The sequence below is a fragment of the Euleptes europaea genome, chromosome 2, assembly GCF_029931775.1.
Source record: "Euleptes europaea isolate rEulEur1 chromosome 2, rEulEur1.hap1, whole genome shotgun sequence".
Taxonomy (NCBI): Eukaryota; Metazoa; Chordata; class Lepidosauria; order Squamata; family Sphaerodactylidae; genus Euleptes; species Euleptes europaea.
Window position 1 is genome coordinate 43,218,758 of NC_079313.1, and position 27,204 is coordinate 43,245,961.

At 41.8% G+C, this 27,204-nt stretch overlaps 1 protein-coding gene and 1 long non-coding RNA gene across 2 annotated transcripts in view; both read right to left on the reverse strand.

The window, feature by feature from the left end:
- Positions 1–6,536: 6,536 nt before the first annotated feature.
- Positions 6,537–7,474, reverse strand: LOC130473933 (uncharacterized). Its single transcript, XR_008933178.1, has 4 exons — positions 7,430–7,474; positions 6,841–6,879; positions 6,688–6,726; positions 6,537–6,576 (listed from the first exon to the last, which is right to left on the reverse strand). It is a non-coding gene; the product is annotated as an uncharacterized LOC130473933 (long non-coding RNA).
- Positions 7,475–16,533: 9,059 nt separating this feature from the next.
- Positions 16,534–27,204, reverse strand: part of LOC130473210 (uncharacterized) — a 123,959-nt gene continuing 113,288 nt past the window's right edge. Inside the window, exons 35-37 of the mRNA XM_056844736.1 lie at positions 24,295–24,333; positions 16,838–16,867; positions 16,534–16,542 (exon numbers count right to left, since the gene is read on the reverse strand). Coding sequence (XP_056700714.1) covers positions 16,534–16,542; positions 16,838–16,867; positions 24,295–24,333 — 78 coding nt within the window. The remainder of the gene's footprint in view (positions 16,543–16,837; positions 16,868–24,294; positions 24,334–27,204) is intronic.

Here is a 27,204-nt window from a genome sequence, read left to right on the forward strand (position 1 = left end):
TACATACCAGTTGGAACATGAAGTAATGGCTGCATTCCAACACCACACCAATAGAGATCATTTGCTCATTAAGAGCATGAACATAGCTTGTTTTCATGGTTGTGCACACCCTTCAAACTGGGATTCTAAACTGAGAATGGCTCAGAATCTCAGTTTATGGGGAGGAATAAAACTTGAATTTACTGAGGTGCCTATATTCAAGCATCATAGCAAATTAGAGTTTGACCAGGAAGCTCTCAATGATACTCTGTGTGCAAGGTAAGGTTGCCAACCTCCAGGTGCTAGCTGGAGATTTCCTGCTGTTACAACTGATCTCCAGCTGATAAAGTTCAGTTCACCTGGAGAAAATGGCCGCTTTGGCAATTGGACTCTATGGTATTTATGTCCCTCCCCTCCCCAAACCCCACTCTCCTCAGGCTCCACCCCAAAAACCTCCCACTGGTGGCGAAAAGGGACTTGGCAACCCTAGTGCAAGAGGAGGAGAAGGGGGAAAGCAAAGGGAGCATGCAATCATAAAAACAAACTGGGCTCATGTCCATTGTGGACACATAGAGGGTTGTTGTGATGTTTTTTAGCATTAAACACGGCACTCAGTACTGGTAAAAGAGCAGTCTCCAGACTATGCACTAGGGCACATTTATCTTCTACAAGAGAAATTCCACAAGAAATTAATTAATTAAAAAACCCAAAATACTTCTGTGGGCCCCAAGCTCTCATCCACAGAGTATGCTGCCTGCACCTGGGTCATTCTAGCAGTCCCACTGCAGAGACCCAGCACAATTACCTGCCCTCAAAGGGGGCAGGCCCAGCACTGGGTCTCATGTAGGAACATAGGGGCTAGGCTCTTTTATGGACACTAAAAGTAAACGTTTTGTGCATAAGAGTGAAGTGTTCCTAAACTTGAATTCAGAGGAAGAAGTATCAGAAATTTTGGTATCAGAAATTTGGAAAACACTGGGCTAACCAATAGCTAGAATTTTGGGGAGGTCATTAATTTTTTATGAAAAACAGTAAGCTAAGGAATTTCCTCAGCAGATACGAAACTGCCAGGACGGTCTCCTGTGCAAGCTCTGCACTGAAGCCCTGCTGTATTCTTGTGCAGGCTTCCCCAGGAGAAATTCATTGTGGCCCCCCCCCACAAAAGGAAAAATAACAAGATAAAGAAACACTGTATTTACTTGAAAGGACGATGGCCCTGAATATAAGACAACCCCCTTAAAAGTGTTCTGCACACAGACAAATTTATTGGACATAACTATGCAAATGTAAGATGACCCCAAAGTGGTTTTTTATGGCATATCTGGGAGGGGGAGATTAATTTTGCATTTGAGTAAATGCTGTAACTTACCTGGTTGCTGCCGAACGTTTGCTTGGAAGATCCACCCTGCGAGAGGAACAATCAGAAAATCATCAACTAATTATGCAAACACTTGGAGCAGCCATAGCTCTGCACTGTGACAGATATATCACATGAGGCTTCTGGCCCTCTGTTTCAGCACTGAGAAGTAAGAAAATAGATTATACCTGTGGGCAGTTGCTACTGCTATATGCTGTACCAGAATAACTGCTCTGGAAGGGAAAACACATTTTGGTTGAAGCACTATAAACATATTAATTATATACACCTCTTTAAATGTAACTTCTGGAGGAACATAAGGACTGATTTAGGATGAAAGTGTAGTTCTATGTCTATTCTCTGAGCAGTTTTGTGAATTCATTCAAAGAGTGTTGGACAATTCCTTAAACATATCATATACCACCCATCTTTAAAAATCAGCCTTACGGATGAACTGAGAGAAGTGAAGTTAAATTTATTCATAACAGCAAAATCTATATGATTGTGTACCATCTGTATGATTCTCTACCATTACCATTCTACATGTCATTCAGAAAAAAGTGTTAGCATGAATCCAACTTTATACTAGATTCAGATAACTCACTGACTACCCTCTATTCACATATGCCCAATGCCCACATGAAAGCTCCCACCATAAGGCAATTTTTATCGAAATGTCACAAATGTTGTGAAAGAGACATACCCCATCACAAGGATTGCTGCTTCCTTGAGAACTGGAACTCCCCTGTGGAAAACCAGGGGGGAAATATCCATTATAATCTCTTCATTTTAAGCAATTTTATAAATCAATATAAATCAAAACCTGGAAAGTAATCATATATGTACAAGTGAGTTTCCTATGTTACAGTATTGGTCACACGGTCCTTCTTTTGTGCACGTCACCCTCCTGCCCTCTGTGGGACATAAGTACACTGCAAAACACCAAATGGCCAACAGCCACGATGAGAATAAAATGTAAAATTGACCTTGTGAAGCTGCAGTAGGGGAAGGAAAATAGCATCTCTTCTCAATGAACCATGGCATCTGTCTCCCTTTGTGCCTTTGCTCTTATGGTGAAATTGAAGACAAAGCTCTAACTGTCCCAATATAGCTAGGAGAGCAACGGGTTTTAGAGCTCTAACACAAACCCCACACTCCCATTTTCCTGATTTGAAATGATGTTTTTAATTAGTTTTGTTTGGTTTAAAAAAAACACACTATTTATGTATTTTGGGCAAATGCAGATCTCCAGGGAAAAGATGGCATAAAAGAGATGCCTACAAAAATGGCATGCAACTCTTCATTGTTGAACTACATGACTTTATGGTGATACAACACCCCCTCCCCACATAACCTATCATTTTTGATCACATGGAAATGGATCCTATGGTTGTGCAAGCAGATCTTTCTCTTTCTCCTCCCCATAGAACCCCTTTGTACTCATGCAAAGTTGGCCAGGGATCACAGGAAACCTTCCCTGAACAAAAAGCCTCTGCAGCATGGAGCAGAAATCAAGCAAAACTGCTCCTAACTTCTTCATGCATCAATCAATCAGTGAGCTCTGATTCATGTAAATTTTGTTTATTTTGTTTATCAGCTGATTCACAATTGCACGTAGTGTGCAACTAAATGAGAATCATAACTAGGGCCGTGTCTGCACTGCACGTTTGCCGTTCCGATTTCTGCGGGGTTTCCTTGCATGTTCCCACTTCATCTCACCCGAAGGATTCCGAGGACATCTCCAGAGCGCAATTTCTCCGCGGTAAGAGAATCCGCTTATACGGCGGATTATAAAAATAAAACATGTTCCTCATGAGGAGCAATGAAGTGGGAACATGCAACCCCACTGAAAGCCCACCGCCCCGCCCCCATCCTTCCTAACCGCCCACACTCGTTCCCCCCCCTTTTCGGCTTTGCAAAGGAGGAAGGGGGAAATTGGGGGGGGTTTGCAAGCGTCGCCTGCTGGATTCCGGCACAAACTCCCAAGTCAACTGGAGTGGGGCGGCAAGAATGGGGGGGAGGGGGAAGAGGGGGGAGGGGGCGGAATCGAGGCTTGCAAAACAAGCCCCCCCTTTAATTTGCATGCTTAGATGCGAGAGGGTGAGATGGCGGCAAGTCCCAGCGGCAAGTTTCGCTTTCCCCTCGAACTCCCGCCACGCAGTACAATTCTCGTTTTTCCTTTTTTGCCGCCATTTTCTAAACAACCTTTCCCGCTACCGTTATGGGATGGCCCGTAAATTCCTGGACCAATCGCCGTCCTTCCTTTGAGCGCAGTACAGAGGAGAAAGGCAGCGCAGTGGGAACAGAAATCATGCGAATTTTATCAAAAACCCGGAGAAAGGCGGCACGGTGGGAACAGAATTTTTATTTCGTTTTCGATTCTTTTGTACTCGACACGTATAAATAGCGAGGTAAGTTGCTGGTGCGTTCACGGGCTAGGTCTCTCTTCTCTTTAACCACTGATTAATAATAGCTTTGGTAGAAAGAATTGGGACTGGACTGGGACTACAGTGCTGAGAGGGTGTTAACCATTTCTCCTTGTGCCATTTTCCAAGTGTAAATCACCCATCATTTCTACTTCCCCTAGTAGGGGTAACTTATGGGGACATACTTTGTGTAGAAAAAAGCCAGTAGACAAAAGCCAGCTCTGTTACATGAAACTAGTGGAATAGGCTGTTTTTAAAAATTAAATCCTGTCTTAGTTAAGGCTGTCTGATGCTTTGTGGCATGCTAAGGATAAATGGGGCTGGGAGCTGGTGCAGGAATGCACAAGCATCATGCATATGAGGAGTCACATAGTGGTCTAAGCAGGCAGAAACAACATAAATTCCTGCTTGTGCAGACTACTGCAAGTTTCTGTACAGCTGCTGAGCATATGATGCATAAACCGACCCCTTGCTCTTGACATACAGACACAATATCAATGGTAGAGTGTGCACGTTTTTTTGATATTTTTCGGGTTTGGGTTTAATAGACCTGGAAATTTTCAAAAAATCCAGAAACACCAAATCATCATACCAGCTTTTTTCAGAAATTCTGAATTTTTCTGGTCTATTAAACCCAAAACTGAAAAATTCTGCACTGCCGCCTCCAAACTTCATCAGACTTTGGAGGCAGCAGCGTAGTCGAGTCCAGCATTCAACTCGGCACCACCCCTGAAGTCCATGTAGAATTCAGAGGCAGCAACGCAGCAGAGCTGAACACTGGGCTCAGCTGGACCCAGCACTCAGCTCTGCTACACTGCCGCCTCCGAACTCTACATGGAGTTCAGAGGCAGCAGCACAGCCAAGCCCCAGCATTCAGCTTGTTGCCTGCAGGTAAGTGAGGGGAAGAGGGAGGGAAGTAGGCAGGAGAGGGGATCCCCCTCATTAAAAAAAAAAAACAGTGAAGGGCTGAAACGACTTGAATAATGCAAAAAATAAATTGACATTAGTTTAGATCCGCTTTTCGTCTCCCTTAATTGCCGCCATTTCCCCCAGATAATCCCCCCACCCCAGAAAAATATCGCTAAGGAATTTTTTGTGGGTTTTTCCATTTGGCTTTGGGAAAGATGTAGAGCAAATGTAACTGTTTATTTTCCATATCTTTGCTGGAATAATGATCTGCCCTGCAAAGGAAACAATGAACAACCAGGTTGTTGTTTTTTAAATTGGGGGACCTTTTTAAAATGGAAAATATATGCAGTACGTAACTATGCAATATATTTAGCAGAAGAAAAACAGGATGAAATACACCAGATGAAAACTAATTCTACCTGGTTAATTCCATAACCTTGCTGGGATGATGATCCACTCTGTAAGGCAAAAATATTTTATTTCGTCAGAATATTCAAGAATGACAACTTAAACAGCCGTTTTAGAAGTACAACTGCAGCAGAATGAGATTTAGAGAGAGATCTGTCTTTACCTGGCTGCTTCCAGAGCCTTGTTGCCATGATGACCCACCCTGAAAACAAACCAAAGAAAATATTTATTTATGTAAGATGTTTATCCCTTCATTCTGCCCCAAGGGCACCCAGAACGGCTAATAAAACTTAAAGCAGCTTAACAAACAAATTATCACAACAACAAAATTACAAAAAATAGCCTGAAAAACTATCACCAGAGTAGTAAAGAACAGAGTAACCAGAGTAGTAAAGAACAGCTAAAATAATCAGTGCCACAATACCATTACCATAAAAGCCAACATTAAAAAATACAAAAGCTGATGCCAAACAACGTATTAGCTATAAAACTCCCTCCATAGTATAAAACAGCAGAACAAGAGATAAAAACAAAGAAACCAATGGTAAGAACACCAATTCAAATTACACCAAAACAGAGTTCCATTTACATTAAAACCCCGAAAGAATAACACCATTTTTATCAATCTCCAGAAGGCCAACAACAAAGAAGCTGAACCAGCTATCTGTGACAATTCACTCTATTGCCTGGGCCCTGGAGGCCACCATAGAAAATGCCATGCCCCTCAAGCTTGCCAATATGATTTCACTTGGTACTGGCATGCGGCAAGGCAGCAGTAGATTACCTTAAATCATGGGCAGCTTTATATGGGCAAAAGTGGTACTTCAGACACCTTAGTGCCAGGCTGATTAGGGCTTTAAAATTGAATACCAGCTGTTTGAACTTGTCCTGGAAACAAACTGGCATAGTGCAGTTCTTGTAACACTGAGAAGATATGTTCACTCAGGTGAGACCCAGTCCACATACTTCCTGCCCCGTTTTGCATCACATAAAGTTTCCAAACCATTTCTAATACATCTGCACATAGTGTGCAATATGTAACTGTGGCCAGATCCCCGTTCTTCAAGAATGGCCCTCATTGGCAAATTGGCCTAAGCTGGAAAAAAGCACCACAGGAAACTGCTTCCACCTGTTTCTCAAGCAGAGGAGCTGGTCCCAGTAGTATCCTGATCATGCACGGGGAACATAACCCCCTCCATAAACGTAATCCTGGATCAGCTCTGCCTTGTTGGGATTAAGCTTCAGTTTTCCAGAACCTTTCAGAATAACAAGCAAAGCAGCAGGACAGCAATAGGATTACTTTTATAGAAATATCTGCTTTACCTGGTTGCTTCCATAACTTCCACCCTGGAATGCAAATAAAAAATATTTTATTTTACCAGAACCTTTAAAAATGACAAGCTAGTAGCTATTTTGGAAGGTGTGTAGTAGGAGAAGACTTGTAGAGATCTGCTTTACCTGGCTGCCTCCATAACTTGGCTGGTACGATGATCCACCCTGCAAGGGAAAACATTGTTTTCTTCAAATTGGAACCTTTTAAAATGGAAAAAGCATGCAGTATCCAAAATAAAAGAAAACGAGATATAAGCACTTGAAAAGCAGCTGTACCTGATTACTTCCATAATTTTGTTGGGATGATGAGCCACCCTAGAAGGTAAACAATTGCAAATATTTTATTATATTCCTAAACATTTTGGCTAGCTAAGAAGCCTTTTAAGATTAACTGCAATAGCATGAGCTGTATAGAAAGATCTCCTTTACCGGCCTGCTTCCATAACTTTGTTGAGATGTTGATCCACCCTACAAAGGAAATAGGGAAAAATTACTTTCTTGTGAATTGGTACTTTTAAAAATAGCAGTATGCAGTACTCTCAGTTGGAATAGAACTGAACAAGATACAAGCCCTGTTCATCTCTTCAGGTTGCATTCTCTGAATGCAAAGAGGGCACAACTAGGACCATGCCCATTGACTTTCACCTCTGTACATTCTGTAGGAAATATGAAACAACTGAACATTAACAAGCTCTTTCATGCAGCTGGATTCCTTGCAAAAAGCAGGGTCAGTTACTGCAGGCGTTGATCCTATGTACATTCCTAGCTTCAACTAATTGAGTGGTGGGATAGGTCCACTGGGCACAATCCTACTGCTCACCTCCACATGTTCAGTGAATGCAATCTGAAGATGGGAATAAGGCAATGGGAACTTGTCAGGATGTTTCCCACTTAACAAATCAAACAACAACCAACAAAATATACTTATTATGCATCAGAACTTATAAGAATGGTAAGCAAAACATCAGTTCTAGAAGTGTAATACACTGAAATACAAAGAGAGAAAGGGCACCTTTACCTGGCTACTTCCATAATTTTGTTGAGATGACGATCCACCCTGCTGGGAAATGAATAAGAAGTAGAATTTTAATTAAAAGCATAAAATACATTTAATCCAACATACGGTACTTAAAATGATAGATGGTAGGTGTACCTCCTGGCCAACCGAAATGGTTTTTAGAGACAGAGAAACAGGAATATCTGGCTTGAGCACTAGATGTGGGGTTTCCCCAGACAGCACCATTTTGCATATGAAGAGACAGAATCCAGAAACGAGATTCATGGACAAAAGCTTAAATCCATGCATGACTTGCCAATTCTATCACACAACAATTCCAATTATTGAGTTGGGTCCCATGATCTGTCAGCAAAAGGTATTGTCAGTTGTAGATCTTTCCCTTCCCTGCAGCAGTCCTTTCTGACCCTGGGAAAGTTTATTCCCAGAGTAACAGGACCCGTGTGATCTAATAGCCACAAGGGTTGGGAGACTGCAGTGAGGAAGGGGATGAAATCTCCTTTTTTGCATCTTCCATCAGTGAAGTTTCACTGATTGCAGGATTTAACTCACAAGAGATGCTCAAGAATTTAGAGAAAGAGTTTAGAAACCAAAAAACTTACCTGGTTGCAACGATTGCCATCATAGGTGTATCCCTGAAGAAAAAATAATCAATTATTATTTTCTTTGAAAAAGAGAAGCTACCTTCTTGACTGGCCCCAATGCCAGTTGCAGCCCCTTCCTGGCCTCCTGAGGACTTTTGTCCTCAGAAGTCAGGAATGCGCTGTTAGAGCGGTAGACTAATCTGGAGAACCAGGTTTGATTCCCCACTCCTCCACATGAAGCCTGCTGGGTGACCCTGGGCTAGTCATAGTTCTCTCAGAACTCTTTCAGCCTCACCTACGTCACAAGGTGCCTGTTGTGTTGGGGGAGGGGGAGGGAATGTGATTGTAAGTCACTTTGGGACTCCTTAAGGTAGAGAAAGTGGGGTATAAAAACCTACTCTTCTTCTCCACATCTATATCATAATGCTATGGGAAAGCAGGAAAAAAAACTTCTTCCCAAAAGCACAGAACTCTGGGCAGATAACCTGTGTGATAATGGTCTTAGAGAAGAATTTAGGTTTTGTGGTGTGAGAAAGGAGTTAGTCTTAAAGGAGTGTGAATAAAACATCTGAGAAGAGATCAGATCTTTAGGTTAAGTTTCCTTATTGAGGAAAACGAGCGCTTAGAAGTATTTCAGTAAACTAGCAAGGTGTGTAACTTATTTGCAACAGAATGTTGTTCTGATATGCTATAAATCTGCCTGAGAGCATTTTCCTGATGCATTTAATATATAAAGTCTAATTCCTGTTATATGCTTTTTCTGAAATAAACTGTGTTCTGGTTCACTTTAAAAGGCAAACCATCTCATGCCTGTCAGTTTCACCTCAGTTAACAATCCAGGCTGGGGTGGGATTATAAGGCCCAGATCCTATCCCCTTGAACCTCTTTTTTCTCTTTTCAGTTTCCCACTAGGAACCTTGGTACAGTGGGGTGGGCATGAAATTGTATTGTGACATGAGGGAAAATTTCTGTGGGGTAGTGGACAGCCCCCAGGAAATCCATCACAGATACAAAAATCATGCAAAAAGTATTATAGTAATATGAATTCTGAAGAATTACACACATTGAAATTATCAGAATGGACATTGGTATTGGTATGATAATATAATTCTATCTACACACATTAGAAAAAAAATCAACTCTCTTCACAACTAGGGAAAATGGCACAATTTTAGTATTTTTGTCTGTTAATGTTAGATTGCACTGTTCCTCAAAAACTCTCTATAAAGATTTTACTCACCTGTCCGCAAGGCTTGCCACCACCATAATTTGAGGATCCACTACTGCCACCATAATTTGAGGATCCACTACTGCCACCATAATTTGAGGATCCACTGCCACCATAATTTGAAGAACCACGGCCACCACCAACTGAAGTAGAAGATCCACTGCCACCAAAGGAAGTAGAGGATCCGCCCTGCTGAAAAATGTAGAAGATAGCTCAATTAGTAATTTTTCTATCAAAATGGAACAATTTTCAAGGGGGGGAATCATCTGTAAATATTGGCTTGAAAAAAGATCATTAAGCATAATAACGAAGGGTCCTTGCTGACCCAGTGCTTATGGGGGGCAGTGCCGAGCCAGCCCAAGCCCTATCAGCCCCCCAATCCCATGCTCGTGGCTGGGCATTCCCTGCTTCCCCCAGAGTCCCTGTAAATTAAGTCACAGAGACAGTGGATGGATGAAATGGCCACAACTTTATTATTACAGCAATAGGAATTGGCATGGCATTGGGGGCATGATCCTCAACATGGGCCCACCTGTTGTGGGCCCATGGACAGACCTCCCAGCCCACTTGCTGGGAGCCAAAGAAATGGCAATAACTGAACCCACGTGGACAGAAGCCAGCTGTGTGGTTCTCTGCCACTTGGAAGGATGCCAACCCACTTGCCCCCACTGAGCAAGTCCCTTGATAGCCCCATAGCTGGGCTTGTCTCTAGCAGCCCCCACAGTTGGGCTTTCACTGATACACCAGCTCAGCCACCCCCCCACCTGGGCCACCAAATCGGGCCCCACGGTGAGTCGGGGGCCCCGTACTTCTCATTAGTGTATTGAGAGCATTCTTCATGCAGGTTACTCTTCCCATCTGCTCCAAGAGGCAGGGCTTGATATTTTAATTGAGCTGCTGGCTCATCCATCTCCATCCACCAATGAAAAAGTAATCTCAATATTCTTTTCTCCATCAATATTCCTTTCTCCATCAATATTCCTTTCTCTATCCTCTCTGTGGATAGTTTACATAGGAAGCTATTGTAAACAATACTTCTCCCCAGAAGTAGCACCAGGAGACCCACATGTCAACACATCTTGCAATGCCATACAAAGGAGGAAGCAGAAGATTAGGTGCTTTCACACATACTGAATAATGCACTTTCCATCCACTTTCAATGCACTTTAATGATAGTTTGCAAGTGGATTTTGCTATTTCTCACAGTAAAATCCAGCTTCAAAGTCCATTGAAAGTGGATTGAAAGTGCATTATTCGGCATGTGTGAAAGTGATATGTGTGGCTGCTCTACATGTTTCTTCTAACAGGGTGTTAGAGCAGCAGAGATACAGAACCTCTGGTCAAGTGAGCCATGACACTTGTGGGGAATGGCAGATGTAATGACTTCTAAACAGTATAGTTATAAGCTCTAATCCACCTGCATATAGTGGTCTTGGTTGTTTTCTGGACTTAAAAGGGGGACAGGAGACCAATAAGATGTTTCCATGTCTGAACTTAGCAGTCCTGCACATGAAGATTTTTAAGGCTCTTCTCAAATGCAGTCTAACCCATTCTTTCTTAAGAGGGTGGCTCAGCTCGTGGAAAAGTGGGCAATATAAGTTCTTGATTCCTATGGAAGGTTGACTACACTAAGCATAAGATTTGAATCAGTCTTAAGTATCACTCTGCTTGGCTGGAAAATGCAGAATTTCTTCTGAATAGATAGTGCCCTAATTTCAATACTTTCTCTGAAGAAGTAATGGCCACTGGAAAGGCAATGTTTCGAAACAAGGGTACATAAAGGAACAGTGTTCAGGCATATTGACTGGTGTATTATTGTGCAATACTGCAAGAGTGACACTTGTCAAGATTAGATTACTGCAATGCACTTTTTGTGGTTCTGCCCTTGAAGACTGTCTTGAAGCTACATTTGGTACAGCCAGAATGCTACGGCTAGAATGTCGACTGGAGTGGGTCATAGGGACCATATCATTCCAGTCTTGTTCCATCTACTCTGGCTTCCAATTTACTTCTGGGCTCAATTCAAGATGCTTCAAAGCCCTGTACAACCTGGGGCCAACATACCTTAAAGACCGCCTTCTCCCATATGAATCTATCCATATACTCCAGTCATCTTTGGAGGTCTTCTTCATTTGCCCCCACCATCTAAAGCTACATGGGTTGCAACCTGTGAAAGCGCCTTCTTGGTTGTGGCAACAAAACTTTGGACTCCCTCCTGAGGAAGATTTGTCTGTCTCCCTCTATTGGGAAGGCATTTTTTGTTACAAGCCCATTATTGGAGATATGCCAGATAAAACAAACCAAAAAAAGCCCTCTTTCTGATGTTGTTTGTTTATGTGTTTTAATTGAATTATTTTATAATTTTAAATGTATTCTTATTGCTCAAATATTAAAAAAAATTATGCTCACTGACTCGTGGAACCTAATTTGGTGGAAAGGTGACATGAACATATTTCAAACAAACAAACAAGCAAGCAAGTACACTGAAGTCAATGAGCTTAAAAGAGTATGACTCTGCTTAATTTTGCACTGTTGGTATATTTGAGGTCTGACCCCATGTACACAAAGGACAAAATCCCTGTAATGTTATACAATGGAAGAATTTACTCCCTTGTCACTGCATAAACTAGGGAAATCTTGGTTTTCAAAGAATCCTGAAAAGGAAGCTTTGAGGTAGAAAGGCCCACATAGGAGAATTTGGGCTCATTGTTCTGTTTAGGATATCTAAAGTTTCTGCTTCTTTTCAAAGAAATCATGCAGTAAACAGCACTGTGGGTGTTCTCCCTCCTTGTCGGTTCACATGTGTATTTGCTGTGGTATTGTTCATTCAAACAGCACACATTCCCTGCGAACACACAGATTGAAGCTTGTAGCAACTGATAGACCACTTGAAGGTCCTAGTCACTGATAATGTGACTAGATTCAGACTGACTGCCTTGAGCTACTAAACTCTGGAAGTAGGCTCCAGCAATGCATTACTTATGTTCATTACTTGCATGTGCTGATTACTATTTGGATGTGAAATATCACTTTGAAAAGACTCTCATGGGTAAATTACTCCAGTTTGCTATTACCAGAAAGATGTGGTCTGAATTCTAAATTGTATGTGAATATGATATTGAGTTGTAGGTGCCTCTCATGAAGTATAAATAAGCAACTCTGTGGACAAGCTTCCCTAAGAATGGCTAGAAGGGACAAAACGAAGCTACTTTGTCTATTCTAGCATACCTGTGAAGGGGCTATAAACTGCTGTTTAAAGGGACAAAAAAACAACTAAATCGTGTTTTGTTTTGTTTTTAAAGAACTTTTACTTGTTCTGGGTGTTTCTTTGAACCAAAAAATTAATACCTTGGCAAAAGGAGAGGTTGGTGAGGTCCCATGAAACCTGCATGATATGTGCTCAGTTCTTTAATTTACAGGTTATTGAAATAAATGTATAGAAGGCAACATAGTTGCAGAACCAAACCCTAGGGCCATTTATGCATGTTAGGTTTTGCCTAGGATTTGTTGCTCTCTAGATGCACATTTTCCCCATCCAGATTCTCAAAACTCAACAATAAGCCCGCATGCAGAGTTTTGAGAATTCGGATGAGGAAAATGTGCATCTAGAGGGCATTAAATCCAAGGCAAAACCTCCCATGCATAAAAGGCCCTAGAACTAGCACCATTTTCTGAGGTAATTGGTTTTGCTTGTTTGTTTCAAACAGCCTAGAAGCGGAAGGCTCTGAAGTCCCTAATATTTCACCAGACAACTTCTTAACTTGTTAAGGTTTTGATACAGCTACCCTATGCTCTACCTAAACAGGGTGCTTGAGGGGTCTAGGAAATCCCAAAACATCCTGAAACGACAACCCATTTTCTACTCTCCCTCCCATCAAGCTTAGTCCACTCTTCTGCCTCAGCCAGTGGGCTTGGGACTGGATGTGCATATAAGAATAGGTAGAAACCTCTGTCTTACTTGGCCATTTACCCATTTTTGCTTAATCCATCTAAAAATACTTGGGTATAAGAATTCACCATATAACGAGGAGGGGAGAGTATGGGCTAAACTACATGATACATTTGTTTAGAAGCTTTCTACAGATTCACTGCTTTGATCAGTCACACATCAGCTCCAAGAATGTTGCTCTAAAAGCCTCAGAAGCTGATTTTGCTTGACATTGACACCAGCGGTGGATGAGAGACTCCTGCTTCCCACCCAACCTTTTTCCTGAGCCTAAAGAACTCCCAGTAGGAAGTTATTGGCAAATAGCTTCCCACTCAAAGTTCTTCCCACTGGAGGCTGGGGAAGGAGGAAATAGGAACCCCCTCCTCCACCTATGCAGCTCATTGTCAGCAAAATCAGCTTCTGAGGCTTTTAAAGCGACATCCTTGGAGCTGATTAAATCGGTGAACTCAGAGACAACTTGTAAGCAAACCTATCGTGTAGTTCAGCCCTAAGCCTCTCTGACACACAGGGAATATCTGGCCACTCTGGAGGAGAGATACTATACCCCCATCAGAACAAGCTACCACCATTTCACTTTCCTCCCACAAAGCACAGGAATGCTTTCCTAAAATCAGTGGGGTTAGGGCTGACACACTGTGCTTTCTGACTTCAAAGCAGTAGACAGGTTTGGCAATTTAGTTGGTGCCATGAGGGTATGGGAAAAATGCTCCCTTTTGTATCTGAATGAAGGACTAAAAAAGAAAGTAAAAATGGACCATTAAAGATATCAGGGGGAAAGGCTTTGTGGTTGGTTGTTGCTTTTTTTTTTTTTTAGTTTAAGAGAAGGAACACAAGCGTTTGAGAGAAAGTTGTTGAATATCATAAGTTGAGAAACAGATTGTTGCTAGGCAATCTGAAGCTAGTTAATGCTATCCAAGTATTACTTAGCAGTGTTTCGCCTGCTGATAGTTGCTCCATTAATGGCAGATTCTGTGTAAGTTCATTATTAAGTAAAAACCTCAGTTGTTGTGAAATTTTCCAAAGCAAGATGTGACTGTCTCACGTTTTTCAGTACCGTATATACTCGCGTATAAGCCGAGTTTTTCAGCCCAAAAAAAGGGCTGAAAAAGCCGGCCTCGGCTTATACGAGGGTCAATATGGTAGGGGAGGGGAGGGGGGAGGAGGGAGGAGGGAGGGGGCAACTTACCGCCGCCGCCATAGCTGCCGGGCCCATGCGGCTTCCCCCGGGCGGGAGCGCCCTGTGAGGGCCTCCTGCGGCCGCTGCAAGGCCGCGCGGCCGCCGCCGCCGGGCGCACCTGGCTCCCCCCGCCCTGGAAGGGCCAGGGGAAGCCGGCTGCCGGGCGCTCCTGCCTCCCCCCGCCCTGGAAGGGCCAGGGGAAGCCGGCAGCCAAGCGCGCCTGGCTCCCTCCGCCCTGGAAGGGCCAGGGGAGGCCGGCTGCCGGGCACACCTGCCTCCCCCCGCCCTGGAAGCCTCCTGCGGGGGGCCCGCCACCGCCACCACCGCCTTCGCTGGGAGCCCTATCAGGTAAGCCTGCGGGGGGGGGGGAGGGGTTATAAGCCGACCCGGTATTTTTGCTGGTTTCTGATATATGCATAGACATTTCAGTTCAGTCTAGAATGTAGTGCTGAGATACAGATCAAAACATTACTGATTGTTTCCTTCTCCCCTCTCCCATTTACACCTCTGTGTATATCTCTGCTCCTCGCATGTTCACTACTTCTATCGATAGAGGACGTAGTTAAGGGGCATTCAGAAACCCTTTACAGTAAAAGGAAAACTGTTCAATAGTTTTCTCAGCACAATGGTATCTTCTAATGCAAATGACTACTACTACCAGTGGTAAGCCAACCTTGTATCCAACACTGTGATTACACTTGCTTTGATTTTCTCATCCTATCCAGCAAGGGACAACAGACACACAGAAAGAGGTTATGTGTATATATCTCCAGCTACATGAGGAACCACCCATATAAACTAGTGCTGTGTGTGTGGCTCATGTCTCTGAACCTGCTGCCAGGACTATGCATAAAAAGCCCTCTGCGAAAAGCAATAATCTCACCTGTCAGATTTTCACAGGAGTAGAAGATTGATTAAGCTCCTGCTATTCCTTTCTTCCTGCCAAGTATGGTATCAGTGCAATGAATGCTTTGTAAAAAAGGGGGGCTGTATGGACACAAACCCTGCAGCTGCACATACACACATTTGGATCAAAGCTTTTGCGTAGGAGAAGATTGCTGTTATGGAGAAACTAGAACATGGGAGGAACCTACAAAGGGCTCCCTCCCACATCAAGGCTGCCCTTCCCAGAAACCAGAGCGGCTACTGGCATGGAAAGAAGCTGCATCGTGAACTCCTCCCATGGAAGGTCAGGTTGACACAAGCTGTAGCAGCTCCCTCACCAGTAAGATAACATCTAAAAGGGCCCTCAGAAGTCCTACTGAAATCAGCAGGACTTGCTTCAAGGTATGTATCTATCTAGGTACTCAAAGATAATTTACCTGAGATCCATAAGAACTGCTGCTCTGTGATGTGGTAGACTGCATACTCTGGAAAGAAAACAGAAATTGCACAGTTGCGGTGTGCAAAAGTCAAAAGATATACTTTTGTTATACACAGTGATGAAAAATGTGTGTGGAAAATATACAACATATGAACCTGCCTAAGTCACATCACGTCCACTGGTCCATCTATACTTTCTTCTCTGAGTAGTAGAAGTAGCTCTCTAGAATCTCAGGCAGAGAAGTGCTTATTGCCCAAAGCAAAGAGCCAGTCATGGCTTTCTTCTACTGCACTGGAGCAGGAGGTGTTTCAGAAGGCTGCAAAAGGCATAACCTTTGTATCTGCAGGGAGTGCCCATTTGGAAGTAACTGCCCAGTCATAGGAGGATGCTTGTCTTGGAATCTACAATCAGTTGCTAGGCATTATGTCTTGAATAATCAAGATATGAGAAATCTAGTGATATACATCCCTATATGAACCAGCCATTAGTCTTCTGTGTTTCATTGGTAGGTCTTGGTAAAGTGATAATATAGAAGACATGTTCCTTACATCCACCCCATAAAAAAGAGTCTACCAGGTTTTGTTCTTGAAAGCCACCATCATACTATGACTGTGTTTACCTGTTTACAGGCTTGGCTGTTGTAGGAGGAGGATGTCTGTAAAAGAAAAAGAGAACCCCAAAGCAGTCATTTCTTAAATAGAAAATTATTGGGTTAAGTTGTTATAATAACTTTAAAGCTCCATTAGCATGGATTTAACTGGTATAGGGAGAGTCACAATGAATTGCTTTTACACAACCCAATATGAAAAAGTAGTTCTTCACTGAGCTCAAAAGCAGCTGCTCTTTCATACAACCTATGAACAGTACACAGAAAAATCAGTTACCAAAATCCTTATCAACCTTTCCTTCTTTCCTTCTTTCCTTCTTTTTTCCTTCTTTCCTTCTTTTTTCCTTCTTTCCTTCTTTTTTCCTTCTTTCCTTCTTCTTTCTTTCTTTCTTTCTTTCTTTCTTTCTTTCTTTCTTTCTTTCTTTCTTTCTTTCTTTCTTTCTTTCTTTCTTTCTTTCTTTCTTGTGATTTCTAGCCCACCCTCCCTGGCCGAAGCATTTTTGAGACGCCATCGACTCTGAGTTGAATGAAACAAATCTTACCTTATCACAGACCCGCACATTTGGTCCACTCTGAGGAAAAATAGACCAGTGGACACCATTTTAGAAGAGAAGACAATTTAAATGTAATATGTATAACAGTTAAACTGTGGGTTGGGATCCAAACATGGGTCACAACCCTCTTGTAAGTGGGTCATGAAATAAGGGGGCCATGAGGGCTGTAGTAGATAATTCTGCAGAAAAATCTTAAATATTTTTAAAGGTAGGGATTCAGTACAATTGGGGGGGGGAATTAAAGTACTGAGTTTTCATACTCCTACTTTGAAAGATCTCAGCCATCATTTTGGGCTTCTTAAGCAACCTAAAATTTTACCTCAGCCAGACCTTTCAGACCCAAAGCAAGAATAGAGGAAGCAAGTGCCAGTGGGGTTTATAACTGGTCCCACTTCAAAAAGCTTCAGAACATTAGGAGAAAATCCTGTCAACTGCACAGTGCAGTCTCTTTTCTCTGTTAAGCAACCTTCTTGAAAAGCAACATAAGTTGGCCCTATTGTGTAAACTACAAACACACCATGGAACCAAACAGAAGGTGGTGATCATATGTGAGCTAATCGCTTGGTCTGTTTGGTTCATGCCAAGCAGCCGCAAACACCTGCTGAACCAGTTTGCATCAGCTTTTCTCAAAACCGCACAAAGATGCTGCCAATCCAATCTACATGGCTGCCATTAGGGTCACTAAGAACTACTTAGATAAACAATGAAGGGTAGGATTTTATGGAAATACAGTATTTATTGATGACTAATTTATTTGATTTGTGAGTGATCTGGTTATCTATTTGAACAATTGCCTGCTGACCAGAGCAGTAATCCATCAAGGGATTGGTGGGGGGGGGGGTAAGAACTCAATCAGGCTGTGTGAGAATCAGCATATGGGAAAAGGCTATTGGTCTATACTGAATGGTTAGTAAGGAATATAGTGAAACAACCTTTCAAATACCCACAAACAGAGTGACAAACTATCAAACCAACTGTTGGAAAATCAGGTCTCTGTTCATAAGCAGCAAACAGGATGTGAGCCAAACTGGCAGGTGTTCGAGCATCCCTAGTTGGTCTTTCTATCCCTCCACTGAAAGATTCCATGCAGCGTCATGCATTAGATTGAATTTAGGTTTGGTTTAAAACCACTGACTCTTTTTATAAAGCTAGTTCAGAAATATAAATCCCATCACTAGCTACAAGATATTACCCATCTATTGCTTAGTATTAAATCCAGGGTCTAGTACATTCTGGATTAGTAAATTAACATTTATTATTTATTATTTAATAATAAATAAGAATATAATTTATTATATATTATTTATTATTTAAATCAGTTAGAAATGAATTTAAAGTGATGATTCAAATGTGGCAAAGCAATCCTGGATACGACCTGACTAAAAAAACCTGGGTCAAATCCTCCAATTCTCTTCTGCTAAGTGAGGGCCTTCTTCCAGCTGGGCTCATAGCTTTTGTCATTGTTATCAATTGGAGGGTCATGGAAACTGATTATATTTACCTGGATGGTAATTCGGATGCCACTTTGGGGTTGTGAACCCTGTAGGAAAAAGGCAGTAGATTACCAAGTAGGAGATTACCAAGTACTAGCTGTAGGATGCCCTGTAACCGTTTGTAAAGAGATTTCCTGAGATGATTATTTAAAAGTGGAGATATACCCCAGTGTACCCATAATCAAGTGGGGAGTTGGTTACTTGGAACATCTAGTGGAAGAAAAAAGAGGGGAATAAAACCCAAACTAAAAACAGATTATCTACTAGGTTGATACCTGCACACATAGTTTATGAGAGACATATACTAACCAGTATTACAACTAGAACCAATCTGACCAGTTGTTTGAATAATTGGCAATAGATTTTACAACCTATACACATGCCTCATTGGGTTTGAACTGTTTGTATATGTATTTATTTATTTATTTATTTATTTCTGTAAATGTGTGCAGGTTTAACATGGGTTTTAATTAACCACTGATGAAAGCCCAATAGGCCGAAACGCTTTTGGTTGTGGTTACAGATGTCAACCTTAGGAAATGCCATTGTGCTATTTTAATGTTTTTAAAATATTTTTAACCTTTACATAGCGCTTCCAATAAATTATATTTACAGTATTTATATACATATATATTTTTTTTTTCCTTTTACCCAACCTCGGGTACCCAGCTACTTGGAACATCTATCCATTTGTTAAAGAGAATGGTAAAAATTTCCTCATCACAAGGAAAGATGCTGTAAATGAGTACCTTCTCAAATGCCTACATCCTTACTGGAATAAGTGACAGCAATTTTTTGTATTTCCTCACAGTAAGCAACATAAATTTTATAGAAATAAAACTAATTATTTGAAGAAAAATACAATTATCTGGAATAAGTTTGGCTGGTTTTGGATTTTTGCAACAACCATTAGGCTCTGGGAGGCGGCGGCTGCTGCTTCAGAAAAACAAATCTAAAGCTTTGAACTTACAGAATTAGTTACATGGTTCTTCAGAGAGCCCCATAAAAATCATTTTAGTTAGTTCATTATGATTTCAGTTTTACAGACAGGGAAATAAGGCTGAGAGATATGGACTTGCCCAGAGCCACACAATGAAACCATGAAACACCGAAATGAAATGCAGCCGAGTTCTTCCAAATCAAAACTCTGTGCTATGAGAATTGATTATATTTCCAAAGAAAAAGAGAATATATCCTATCCTGAGTGAGCACAGAAGCAAATGATTTTTAGTTGATGGAAGATAATCTTTGTACTCCCCTCCACCAAAGACATATGAATCCTTTGGTAATAAAACAATTATTCAAACACTAACTTTTATAATCACCTGGAAAGTATTTGGTAGGTTTTTAAAAAAAAAAAACAATACATGAAACAAAGATCAGGATGACTAAAGAAGTTTCAAAATCAGGGTCCAACTGTTGCTGAATCCACAGCCAAACTAGTTGATCTAACCTATTCAAAAATAGTGTGGTGACTGATGATAAAGCCCAATAAAGTAAGCCCAATATACATCAGGATCATAGCACTGGGAAATGAGCAATTTAACTCTTCACCTTGCATGGTTTCCTGGTCAAAAATGCCCCCTCCTGGTTGCTTTTAGCCTTGGCAAAAAAACAATTGGGACCAGTATCATGCCTGTCTTTTCCTCCTATTGATGACCGTTTATGCATGGGAGTTTTACCTGGGGTTCGATGCTCACTCGACCCACACTTTTGTGTTGCAAATCCAAAAATTGCTATGCACCAGCTCAATTCCAGAGTGTCTGAGTCCCCGCCCCTTGAAAATGCTGCTTTGTAATTGGCTATAGCTCTTACTGTGAGAAAAGAGTCCAGTTCCCCTCTCCCTCTGGCAGAAACCCAAGTGCCGTTTAAAAAAAACATTTTTAAAAACCGAGCTCTTTAAAAGGAATGGGGAAGGGGGGCCCGGAGGGACCCAAGTGTCATTTCAAAACCCTTTCTTATGTGAGACAAACTGGATGGGAGACAAAAATCAGGAAGCATTTGTGTGCCCGCCCCCTTGAAACGCTGCTTTGTAATTGGCTGTAGTGCTTACTATGAGAAAAATGTCACCCGCCTCCTGCCTCCCCCAGCTCCCCTGCTCGTGCTTTGCCTTATGCATGGAGATGAGGATGATTTCACCCAGGCTGAGCTCAGAGGAGATAGAAGAATCAGGATTTCACAGGAACGGGAAGACCCAGAATTTGCGAAGCCTGGCTGCAAGGTTATCTCTAAGGGACGGAAAACTCATGCATAACTCCAAGGAACAACCAAGACAGTCCAGGGGCGAACGTGAGGGAAAGTACCCATGCATAAAGGACCGATGTTAAAAGGAGCCCAGAGGGTACATTCAAACAGATAAACAGCACAAGGGGAGAAGAGTTAACTGCCTTTCTATGTACTGTCTCCTTTTGTGTGGCTATTTTTTAGGTTCCAGAAATACCTGGGGTTTCAGCTATGGAACTCAAAATCACACATATTTGTCCCTGTCACAGGACAAGATCCCGAGCTTGTCTTAATGCCTCCTGAGCAATGAGACACTTAAACTGCAATCCTATGCAGTTAATCCAGGCTAAAACCGCTGGAATCAGTACACTCAGTCTGGAGTAACTCTGAATCGGATTGCACTGTTAATCTGTAAACTCAGGATAATTGGGAAAAAATGAAAAGAATCAAGCCGTTTATTGTTACTGTGAAGGTATATATGCTAAAAAAAGATTAAGTCATACCTGGGTCTGTACTTTGCTGCCATATTGAGTGCTCTGCAGAGGAAACAGAAACAAATTTGCTTGCATTGATGAGATAGTGTGATTATGAATATTAAATTCTTTCTCTTATTTTGCAAACTTTACAGAACCCCCTGTTTCAAAAGCTTCCTATGACCCAGTTGCAGAACCTGACCTATCATCTGAGAATCGCTGATATCATTTATTCGCCCTCAGTAATACCAAGTGGCAAATTAATACTGGATATAAATGACCATGGTTCCATGAAGTCAATTATTCTTCAGAGATTCACACTAGCTAAACATGTGATAGTACATGCTCCTGAGTATTTGACAGGTATAGGAACCTGGTGCAGAATTAGACATCTTGAGAATGTCAACATTCATTTTTTAAATATGCAATTTTCTAGCTTTTTTGGCTGCAAGTGCACATTAGTGAAATTCCTTATCCATTATTATTTCCCATTCCATAACCTCTAGCTTAATTATCCCAAGAAATGTCCCTTTCCATACAAGAAGTCCCTATAATCTCTGGATATATATAACATTGTGACATGTGAAGTGGCTAGGCAACGATACAGCAATTTGCATGATCATGGCAGCTAGAAAAATAATGCTGCCACCATCACAGGAACTGCTGTCAGTTCTGTTTCGGCATGCCCATTCCCCAAGTTATTCCCCAAGTGCCCTAAAAGATGTTTATAAAACCAGGCATGCAAATAAAAGTTTTGCTAATGAACTCGCCCTAGGTTATTTCATACTTGCTGGATGGTCTCAGACTTGCTTCTGTGTTTTGACATGTGCTTTCAAGTGAGCATGCACTTTCAAGTGAACTATTTAAAACAGTTGTACTCACTCCATGGCTTACAGACAGCCACATTAACAATCACCATCAACCAAAACAGCCAAAAGACTACTGTATGCCCAATACTACTAAATATAACTATTAATATTAAATGTGTAACTATAAAAATAACCAAATGCATGTTCAATGTAACAAAACTAAATTCAATTAACTGGTTTGTTGCATGCATATACTTCTGAGCACACCATCGGAAGAGCAGAACAAAGCCCCAGGAACTGGAATTAGAAGACGAGCCAGAGGTGGCACATGAAAGATCCACCAGTGGCTCTCAGGCCATTGAAAGTATACCACTGGTTTAAAACAATAAATCTGGTAATCTCTTCTCACTCTTCTCCTCATTTTACACTTTACAGTGAAGACTCTACACCAGCAGGTCCTGAATCTGCTCTAAATAAAGTAGGAAAAGAATGCTTACCTGAATATGTTTATAGTGAGAGTTGGCAAGTTGCTATAAGGAAATCAAAATTAATTTCATACATACTGTATGTCCACACACAGCATCACTGTCATACATATGGTGTTATACTGTGAATGTGCTTAGGGCATAGTGGCCAGGGAATGTTCCTTCTCAAAACAAACAAGATAATAATAGTACAGATCAACAGATATGTTCACAGGAAGTACCCAGCAGGGATTTGGGCACGTTTGACAAGTTTGGGTTTTCTTGGCTGACTTGCTCCCTAGATACTTTTCTATTTGAGGATAAAAACTAATAACCTCTGTGTAAAAGCTATTGGTGGTGGAAAGTGCTATCAAGTACTGGCCAACTTTTGGTAACTCCCTCATGGGGTTTTTAAGGCAAGAGACAAACAGAGGTGGTTTGCCATTTCCTTCCTCTGCGAAGTACTCTGGGCTGTCTTGGTGGTCTCCCATCCAAGTACTAACCAAGGCCGACCCTACTTAGATTCTGAAATCTGATGAGATCAGGGTTCATTGGTACAGTTCTAGTTGCCTTATCTCAAAAAAATCTTATAGAGCTGGGGGGGGGGGGGGGAACAGGGTAGCCAAGACCATTAAGGGGTTGGAGCATTTTCCTGTGAGGAAAGGCTGAAGGTTTTTGGAGTTTCAATTTAGGGGGGTGAAGACTAAATTGGGACATGAAAGAATTGTATACAAGTGGGTGGGGAAAATAGGGGGAATTTCTTCTCTTTCTTCCATAATGCTAGAACTTGGATGCGCCCAATGAAGTTGATGGGCAATAAATTTGAGGCAGATAAAAGAAGTACTTCACTCAACAAGTAAATTGTAGGATTCACTGCCAGTGAATATAGTGATGGGCAATGGCATAGTCAGTTGTAAAAGGGTATTACCGTAGCTAGATTCATGGAGGTTAGGTCGATCAATGACTATTAGCTATGATGACTAAAGGGAACTTCCACACCTAGAGATTGTTGTTGCTAGGAGGCAACAACAGGACTTTGTGTTCCTCCAGGGCAACTGGTTGGCCTGTGAAACAGGATCCTGGATAGGGTTTCCAGGTCCCTCTTTGCCACCGGCAGGAGGTTTTGGGGGAGGAGCCTGAGGAGGGTGGGGTTGGGGGAGGGGAAGGACTTCAATGCCATAGAGTCCAATTGCCAAAGCAGCCATTTTCTCCAGATGAACTGATCTGTCAGCTGGAGATCAGTTGTAATAGCAGGAGATCTCCAGCTAGTAACTGGAGGTTGTCAACCCTAATACTGGACTAGATAGACCACAGGTCTTATCTAGCAGGACGTTCGTATCCATGCACTAGGTAGATTATATTATCGGCTTGAAATGTTTTATGTGACAGATGTGTCTGTGTATGTGTGTGAGAGAGAAATGAAATATAAGCTGTCTCCCATATCATAGCTTGTTTAAAGCATACATACCAGAGAGACTGTGTAAAATGGCGTATAGTTAAGGATGATTCCCACATTTCCCTATCATATAATAACTCTTGAGAATATAAAGTGTGCATTTTATGCACATAACATATTGTTCCTTTGCCAACTGGAAATTTAGTAGGCAAGCAGTGTCAGAAAACAATTGTAACGTATTCACACATTACAGGTTCACAGGTACCCAGACTTGTAACAGGCACCTGGGCATAAATTTCATTGCAGGAATAATTGTATGACTAGATAATCTAATGTGTGAATTGTCCTGAGTAGTTTAGGGCAGTTTAGGGCAGAACGAGGAAAGCAAAAGCATCCTTACCGATGTGATTGATGTACGCTGTAAAGAAAACACATGCCTCATAAGTTTGCCAAATAACTATTTGAAAAATTTCATCTGACAAGGAAGCAAAGAGTCAGTAGATTCTCATCTGAATGTCACATTCATGGAAGCTTTAAGGTGCACGATAGGGATAAATTCATTAATGGAGTTTTGTAAAATAACTTACTTCTGGTGGGTAGGGATTGCTAGGAGGATACTGAAAAGTCTGCCAAAAAGAAAACACCCAAGTTAGAATCATAGAATCACAGAGTAGGAAGGGACCTCCAGGGTCATCTAGTTCAACCCCCTGCACAATGCAGGAAATTCACAACTACCTCCCCCCACACACACCCAGTGACCAGAAGATGGCCAAGATTCCCTCCCTCTCATCATCTGCCTAAGGTCACAGAATCAGCATTGCTGACAGATGGCCATCTAACCTCTTCTTAAAAACCTCCAGGGAAGGAGAGCTTACCAAGGAAGCCTGTTCCACTGAGGAACTGCTCTAACTGTTAGAAAATTCTTCCTAATGTCGAGACAGAAACTCTTTTGATTTAATTTCAACCCGTTGGTTCTGGTCCGACCTTCTGGGGCAACAGAAAACAACTCGGCACCATCCTCTATATGGCAGCCCCTCAAGTACTTGAAGATGGTTATCATATCCCCTCTCAATCTTCTCCTCTTCAGGCTAAACATACCCAGCTCCTTCAACCTTTCCTCACAGGACTTGGTCTCCAGACCTCTCACCATCTTTGTTGCCCTCCTCTGGACACGTTCCAGCTTGTCTACATCTTTCTTAAATTGTGGTGCCCAAAACTGAACACAGTACTCTAGGTGAGGTCTAACCAGAGCAGAGTAAAGCGATACCATCACTTCACGTGATCTGGACACTATACTTCTGTTGATGAAGCCCAAGATCGCATTTGCCTTTTTAGCTACCGCATCACACTGCTGACTCATGTTCAGTGTTTGGTCTATGAAGACCCCAAGATCCTTTTCACACACACTACTGCTCAGACAAGTCTCCCCCATCCTATAGTTATGCATTTGATTTTTCCTACTTAAATGCAGAACTTTACATTTGTCTTTGTTGAAGTGAATTTTATTAGTTTTAGCCCAATTCTCCAGCCTGTCAAGATCATTCTGTATCTTGACTCTGTCTTCTATCATATTTGCTACCCTTCCCAATTTAGTATCATCTGCAAATTTAATAAGCATCCCCTCTATTCCTTCATCCAAAGCATTTATAAAGATGTTGCACAGATCCCTGAGGAACTCCACTAGTCATTTCTCTCTAAGTGGATGAGGAACCATTAACTAGCACTCTTTGAGTACGATCTGTCAACCAGTTGCAGATCCACCTAACAATAATAGGATCTAAACCACATTTTCCCAATTTGTCAACTAGAATACTATGTGGAACCTTATCAAAAGCCTTACTGAAATCTAGATAAACTATGTCTACAGCATTCCCCTGATCCAGCAAGGTAGGAACTTTCTCAAAAAAGGAGATAAGATTAGTCTGACATGACTTATTCTTGAGAAACCTGTGCTGGCTCTTAGTGATCAGATCCATCCTTTCTAAATGCTCAAGGACTGACTCTTTGATTATTTGAAAAAGTTCTAAAACTTTTCCCGGTATAGAAGTCAAGCTGATGGGTCAGTAGTTACCCGGATCTTCCTTTTTCCCCCTTCTTGAAGAGGGGGACAACATTTGCCCACCTCCGATCTTCTGGCACCTCACCTGTTTGTCAAGACTTTTAAAAAATAATGGACAGAGGCTCAGAAATTACATCTGCAAGTTTTTTGAGTATCCTTGGATGCAATTCAGCTGGCCCAGAGGATTTTGTTTCATTTAAAGAAACCAGGTGTTTGTGCACTACCCCAATGCCAATTCTAGGCTGCAAATCCCTCATCATGTGTCCTGTTTATGCCATGTTGAGCACCTCTTCCCTCGCAGGAAAAGACTGAGGAAAAGTAGGAATTGAGGAGTTCTGCCCTCTCTTCATCTTCTGTTACAATTTCACTTTCCGGTCCACACAACGGGCTTATCTTGTCCTTGTTCTTACTCTTACTTTGTACATAGGAAAATAACCCTTTTTTGTTGTGCTTCTTGTTTTGAAATTAAATCACAGGATTTTTAAAAATATAGTACTGATTAGTTCTGCCCAGTATCATTTTGATTCAGAAAATAAGGAACACGTGGAAAGAGAAACATAAGAAAGAGAAAAGACATTTCAACTAAGAACCTCCCACACACACATAAGACAGGCCACAGAAACTCAGATTTGTGCCTAACAGCTGGAAAATCATCAGAAAATTAAGAGAAAAAGTAAATCAATAAACTTGAAACAAATTATTTTCCCCTTCTATCTCCAGATATCAAATTTTAATAATTTTATCAGTTAGTTCCATTTTACAAATTAATAGTATTATTCAATTAGATAAATTATAATTTTGCCATTGCAGCCAGTGGGAAAAGAATATTGTACCCTGACAGTCAATGGGAAGGAGGGCTTGTACCCAGAGGTTCTGATCCAACTCTAGCTGAGCACAGCTACTATCAGCATCACTAGCTGATGAACAATTATAATAGTGGATAAACATTGCAAAGCAGATACAAGCTGAGTACTTTGCATCTACATTAGTAGCATATGCAGATGGCTTCTTCTGTGAATGTATCTTTCTTGCTGAACTGTGGGGGTGGAGAGAAAGATGGGAAAGGCAATGTGCCAATGGTTGTTGCTGCACCAGACGTACAGTGCCAACCTTAGCAGAGTTACACCCGCTGACTTCAATGGGCTTAGAAGGGTGTGACTCTGCTTAGGTGTAACACTGTAACAGTGCATTCCTGAGAGGAATGCCTGCGCCGGTCTTTGGAGGTAACACAGCTGCACTGCCTCCAAAGGAGGTTTCAGCCCGCCGAAACCTCCTCACAGCGGGAAAAATCTGTACAACCCTTCATAGGGTTGCACGGGAGATACGCCACCTAAAAGGCATATCCTAAAAGATGGCGTATCTCGCCAAAAAAGGGGGCGTTTTCCCGGCCTGAAAGGGCTTTGAAGGCCGCCTAATGGTGGCTCCTCCCCCAGCCCGG